Raw genomic sequence first — 7,214 nt, 5'->3', positions numbered from 1 at the left:
CGTCGCACCACGACGCTCACGTCCAGTGTATGCACGGTGTGAGTTTTTTTAATGGCTTAGTTTTAGCCCTGCTTGTTTTTAATGTTTTTATTAAATATCTGTATTGATCATATCATCGCATTATTTACTGCCATCTGCCATGCGAGCCACACATTAAAGCTTGGCGAGCCGCGCAATGAGTAACACTGATATATAGTGTCAATAAAAAGTTCCTGTTATTAATAGGAATTAACAATATTAATACAAACAAAACCTCAATGAATAAACTATAAAATAATTAAGGATGCTTAAAGGGGCACCAAGTAATTTTTTCAATAAAAAGAAAAAAATACATTTATTTATTATGATATTATTTTTGTTTAAATTAAACTACATTTTTGTATTTTCAATTAATGTACTTGTCAGATTTTACATGTCCTAAGTCAGTTATATTATAAATAAACTAAAATAAATGAAATAAAATAAATACAAATAAATTTAATAAAATTTTTGTGTCTATTGTCTATCTCATGTGCTATAAATATATCACTTTTATAGCATATCACTTTTATGCTATAAATAATAAATAAAAATAAAAAAATTTATATTTTCTATCACTTGTCACATAGAGACATGTTTCACTATCCAATCAATCAATAAATGGGAAACAAGTATTTTTTAAATAAAAAGAAAAAATAAATTGATGTTACATTGTTTATTTAAAACAAAACAAAATTAAATTAAATTAATTTAAATTAAATAATTAAATAAAATAAAATAAAATTAAATAAAATTAAATTAAATTAAATTAAATTAAATTAAATTAAAAATACAATAAAATTTGTGTGTGTATTTCCAATCACTTATCACATAGAGAAACAGAGACTGGATAGGTTTCATTATTTAATCATGTCCAGTGCTACTTTTTTTTTCTCAATGAATGTCCATTTCACATTAAAATATGAAAAGTTATTAAAGTAAAATGGGACAAGACAGAAGACTCATGTTGACTTTAAATCAAGGCGGCCCGGCTCATATATAAGACTGTGGCCTCATATACAGAATCAATAAAGCGTTTCCCGCAGCTTTGGCAGGTGTTTGTGTTTCTGGTTTTTCTCACGGCTGAACCAGTATCAGGTTCTCAATGAGCTCAACGGGTTTCACGCCACATTCACGGCGCTAATGAAAGCAGTCCTGGAGGATCATGGCATTACAGCCAAAGTCCCTCTGTGTTTGATCTCCACGGGTGCTGCTCCATTCAGCAGATCCTCATTTCACACATTCACAAAGAGGCTTTAACACCCTCCCGACACACACACACACACGTTACTCACTGCTGTTGACCAGTCTGATGTCTCGGGCTCGAGCTCCTCTCTCGTTGCGGGCCTCGCAGCGGATGGTGAGCAGCTGGGGCAGCAGGAGAGTCACCTGACTGTGCACCTGGTGGATCTTGCGTGTGATGTTGTAGCTGACGTTAGTCTGGATGGTGACTTTCTCAGGATCCTCCACTAGGGGGCTCCACGCCACACTTCTGTTACTGCACCTGATGACAACCAGACAGGAATACTAGTGTACTGATTACTGCATACTGTACAGTATATACTGCATGAAAAATAACTATATATATATATATATATATATATATATATATATTTGCAGTGTTTCTCCCATTTTCTGTGAGAAAATATATATTTATTATATTCAATATCATATTTCATTAAACTAATTAAATATTAAATTAAATTAACCTATTAACATAATAAATGAAGTAAAATTTATTAGCAAATAAATCATTTTAAAATTAAATTACACATGTCATTTATTATTTAATTCGTTTAACTTTTTAATTATGTATTTAATAATAAATTGTACTTAATTTAATATTTTAATTACATTAATTAATCACATTAAATATTAAATTAAACAAACAAAATATTAAACAAAAGTAAATAAATTATCCAAAAATTAAACATAAGTACATATATTACAGTTTTTGTCCAGCATTTTGTAAGAAATGTTTTTTGTAACATTACGTTTAGCATTCAGTATAAGCTGTATATAAATATAAATATATATGTAATCCTAAAATTAAATAGAAATTAAATATAGGTAAATAAATAAATAAACACACACACACACACACACACATCTGGGTCATCTGAGTATTTCATCCATAGAGAAAATGTGTGTACATTTTGTGTATACAATGGTTACATACTGCAGATACTGAGTATTATGCCATGCCATTATGAATTTACCCAAACACATCAAAAATTGAAATCTGAATACTTTATATAATATGCACTTTTATAAAAAGCACAAAGACCATTTACAAACCAGAACAAACACACCCAATAATATACATGCATTATATATGCTAATTCTGCGCCCTCATAAGTGTGCTGCACCCATGAAGGAAGTGTGCTGTGACAGGAGAGGTGTGCACTAATGGCTGTTACAGCATGTGTGCTATATATTATTCATACAGAAGTATTTCTGTGCAGCTCTTCGCTGTTTTAATCAGCATGTGCGCAGCGTTTGCATGATGGACAGACGCAGCCTGATCGACTTGCCTTCATTACGCTGATGTGTGTGTTTATGTAATGCTTTCTGAGTGCTGTGCAAACTCATCAGCTTTATATTTACTCATCTCGCAAACAGCTCGTATTAAATATGAATGAGGGGAAATATTTTAAAATGTTGGCTGATAATCTAGTATTGCATCTCGTATGCTAAACACAGTATGTGCTGCTCACCTTAGTGGAAGCCTAACAAATACACAGATTCATATAAGATGATGATGATGATGAAGGTGTGTCATTACACTTTATACAATATGTAATATGTACAAAATGCACAAAGACAATTTACAAACCAGAACAAACACACCCAATAATATACGTGCATTATATCTGCTCGCACACTTAAATCTGCGCCCTCATAAGTGTGCTGCACCCATGAAGGAAGTGTGCTGTGACAGGAGAGGTGTGCACTAATGGCTGTTACAGCATGTGTGCTATATATTATTCATACAGAAGTATTTCTGTGCAGCTCTTCGCTGTTTTAATCAGCATGTGCGCAGCGTTTGCATGATGGACAGACGCAGCCTGATCGACTTGCCTTCATTACGCTGATGTGTGTGTTTATGTAATGCTTTCTGAGTGCTGTGCAAACTCATCAGCTTTATATTTACTCATCTCGCAAACAGCTCGTATTAAATATGAATGAGGGGAAATATTTTAAAATGTTGGCTGATAATCTAGTATTATTGCATCTCGTATGCTAAACACAGTATGTGCTGCTCACCTTAGTGGAAGCCTAACAAATACACAGATTCATTTGTAATGATGATGATGATGAAGGTGTGTCATTACTTGGGCATGCTGTCACAGCTGAACCATTGAATGCTGGGAGACGGCACTCCCTCCGCCACACAGGTGACCGCATGCTTCTTACCCGGCAGCTGATGGTCAGAGAGTTCAGTTATCTGAGGAGGAACTACAGAGACAGGAATTGACATCAGTTAACAACGATAACACAAACCAAAACCTCACAGAATAAATGAGAAAATAACTGATCAAGAAGCTTAAAGGGATAGTTCACCCAAAAATGAAAATTTTGTCATTAATTACTCACCCTCATGTCGTTCCAAACCCGTAAGACCTTCGTTCATCTTCAGAACACAATTTAAGATATTTTTGATGAAATCTGAGGGCTCTCTGACCCTCCCTTAGACAGCAAGGTAACTACCACGTTCAAGGTCCAGAAAAGTACCGAGATGATCGACAAAGTAGTCCGTGTGACATCAGTGGTTCAACTGTAAAGTTACGAAGCTACGAGAATACTTTTTTGAGCAAAGAAACACGTGGGTGAGTAATTAATGACAGAATTTTCATTTTTGGGGGAACTAACCCTTTAAAGGTGAACCGTCATTTTTAAATGCAAGCAATGAGTAATATATTTGTTTATTAATTAAATTAAATTAAACAAATTAAATATTGAATTAAATTAATTTAACAGAGTTAAATATTAAATTACATGTAGATAAACAGAATTAAATATTGAATTCAATATTAAATTATACTAAATGAAACAAATTAAGTATAAAATGACATATTTAAATATATAAAATGAATTAAATAATATGTTAAACATTAAATTAAACTATTAAAATACTAAATTAAATTAATTATCATATAAATACATTAATGTAAACAAATTACATTATTTTAATATTTCATTTGTTTAATTTAAACATATGAAATATTAAAATAAACTATAAAAACTATTAAATTAAGTCAAATTATCAAATAAATTCCCTGAAATTAAATTCAACTAATTGTAACATTTTAATTACATTAAACAAATGAAATATTAAAATAAAATCAACAATTAAAATATTAAATAAAGTAAAATTAATTATCAAATAAACAGAAATAAATTAAAAATGTAATTGAACTAATTAAATATTACATTACATATTTAATTAAATTAAACAAAATAAATATTTTGTTAAAAATATTAAATGTTAAAATTATTTATAAAAATAAATTACAATTTTAATTAAACTATTTAAATATTATTACATATGTAATTAAATTAAACTAAATATTTATGTGAAAAATAATGTGTTTTTCGAACAACCTAGTATGAGAGCATGTTCTAGTACACCCCCAAAACAAAATCAAGACTTTGCAAAAGAGCATAATAGGACCCCTTTAAGTATTAAATTACGCTAAATTAACCAAAAATTAAACATAAAATTAAATTAAAGAAATTAAATAGTAAACATAAATATTTGGTCAATAAACAAAAAATAATAATTAAATGAAATTCAATTCAATTTAATGAACAGTTTCGCAGTAATCCCAGCAGCTGCTGTTATTCTTGGTCCAGACCTAAACGGGTGTCTGTTTTCAGGAAATGGGGGTGGTGTGTAAATAGATGTCAAACTGTCTCACCTTTCACCTCTAGGTCAAAGGTCATCTCTTTAAAGTCATCTTGGTTTTGGACACTGACGGTGTAGAGACCCATCTGCTCCAGTCGGATCCTGACCAGGGTCAGTGTGCTGACAAACCTGCAGCAGATGCGGAGCACACAGAGTCTGAGATCCCGTGGAAAGCTTGAGTGTTGTTTAATAGAGGGGGTGCGTTGAGAGCATCATTACCCCGTCTCTTGTTCCTGTCTGGTGCTGTGTCCTCTGATAGCAGCGCCGTCTTTAGTCCACTGCACGCTGGGTTTGGGATACGCCTCAATCTCCACCTTCAGCTCCACGTTTTCTCCGAGCAGTGCCGAGACGTTCCTGCCCAGATGTGAAGAAAGAGCCACGAAGCCTTTCTCTACAGACAGACAGACAGATGAAAATATTGTTAATACAAATGATCATGACGAGTTACACTGAAGTTTAATACTATGACCAATAGTAGTAATAGTTCTTGTCAATATGCACAACTTATTATTATATGTGAACCTGGAGCACAAAACCAGTCTTAAGTCACTGGGGTATATTTGTAGCAATAGCCAAAAAAACATTGTATGGGTCAAAATTATCAATTTTTCTTTTATGCCAAAAATCATTAGGATATTGATCATGTTCCATGAAGATATTTTGTAAATTTCCTACCATAAATATATCAATCATTTGGACAACTTTAAAGGCGATTTTCTCAATATTTTGATTTTTTTGCACCCTCAGATTTCAGATTTTCAAATAGTTGTATCTCGCCAAATATTGTCCTAACAAACCATACATTAATGAAAAGCTTATTTATTCAGCTTTCAGATGATGTATAAATCCCAATTTAAAAAAATTGACACTTAAGACTGGTTTTGTGGTCCAAGGTCACATATTTACATATATTGTTCAAACGTTTGGGATGAACCATACTCTTTTCTTTTTTTTTAAAGAAATTAATACTTTTATTTAGCAAGGATGCATTAAATTGATAAAAAGTGACAGTGCAACATTTATAATGTTCCAAAATAAATTTACATTCCAAATAACTGCTGTTCTTTTGAACTTTCAATTGATCAAAAAATCCTGAAAAAATTAAATGTTTCTCGGTTTCTACAAAAATATGAAGCAGCACAACTGTTTTCAATGTTGATAATAATCAGAAATGTTTCTTGAGCAGCAAATCCGTACATTAGAAAGATTTCTGAAGGATCATGTGACACTGAAGACTGGAGTAATGATGCTGAAAATTCAGCTTTGATCACAGGAATAAATTACATTTTACAACATATTCACATAGAAAACAGCTACTTTAAATAGTAATAAGATTTCACATTTTTATTACTTTTACTGTATTGTTTAATCAAATAATTGTAGCCTCTATGAGCATAAAACACTTTAAAAGCATTAAAAATCTCCCCGACCCTAAACTTTTGAAAGCTAGTGTATCAAATTATGACATCTTATAAGCAGGACAGAGTGAGTTTTGCTTGCTCATCTTTCTACATAATCTATTTAATATTCCATAAGTGAGCTCTCGCTGGCGGCTGCTAGATCGTAATCGAAGGTTCAGGTGCTAAAAGCACTTTCTTCATAAAGGCCTGCCTGCAGTCGCTGCACCCTGTGTGTGTGTGTGTGTGTGTGTGTGTGTGTGTGTAAGTGCTGCGGACACTTGAACAAAGATCCGCATTGATCTACAGTCAGATCCTGTGACTCTCCAGGGTTTCTGTGTACGGCTGTGGCTTCATCATGTCAAACATAAACATAACTCCTTCTTTCAGCAGAAGGTCTCATTCACACGCAGCCTTTCCCCTGTGATGAGAGCAAACACCATCACAGGAGATGCTGTGAGACTGAGCTCTTGTTTTAAAGGGACGGCTGTTGATTTAATTAAGGTTTGCATCAAAGCATCATTGAAAACACACCACCCAGATTTTACAGCTCAGATGATGAAGGACCGCTCTTCATACAGCTCTGCTTTTACAGGAAAGCTGCAAAAAATGTGCTGACTAGTGTTATTTAGTATCGTTGGGATACTATTCGAATTTTTATTCATATTTTATATTAGTTTTAATTAGTGCTGTCAAACGATTAATCGCGATTAATCGCATTCAAAATAAAAGTGTTTGTTTACATAATATATGTGTGTGTACTGTGTATATGTATTATGTATATATAAATACACACACATACAGTATATATTTTGAAAATATTTACATGTACTTGCATGCATATATTTATATTTATATAATTTATATTATATATAAATATATTTAATATA

General features: G+C 32.2%; 1 protein-coding gene across 1 annotated transcript in view; it reads right to left on the bottom strand.

Annotated features, from left to right (window-relative positions):
• The window catches only part of LOC107754478 (platelet-derived growth factor receptor beta-like), a 22,556-nt gene that overhangs the window by 11,584 nt on the left and 3,758 nt on the right, over positions 1-7,214 (bottom strand). The window contains exons 5-8 of the mRNA XM_016570937.1: positions 5,147-5,318; positions 4,941-5,056; positions 3,354-3,477; positions 1,314-1,522 (exon numbers count right to left, since the gene is read on the bottom strand). Of these exons, the coding sequence (XP_016426423.1) occupies positions 1,314-1,522; positions 3,354-3,477; positions 4,941-5,056; positions 5,147-5,318 (621 nt within the window). The remainder of the gene's footprint in view (positions 1-1,313; positions 1,523-3,353; positions 3,478-4,940; positions 5,057-5,146; positions 5,319-7,214) is intronic.

This window comes from Sinocyclocheilus rhinocerous, unplaced genomic scaffold (genome assembly GCF_001515625.1).
Source record: "Sinocyclocheilus rhinocerous isolate Xijiao unplaced genomic scaffold, SAMN03320098_v1.1 scaffold50, whole genome shotgun sequence".
Taxonomy (NCBI): domain Eukaryota; kingdom Metazoa; phylum Chordata; class Actinopteri; order Cypriniformes; family Cyprinidae; genus Sinocyclocheilus; species Sinocyclocheilus rhinocerous.
Note: the sequence above shows the minus strand (reverse complement) of the source record. Positions and strands in the feature narration are given on the sequence as shown.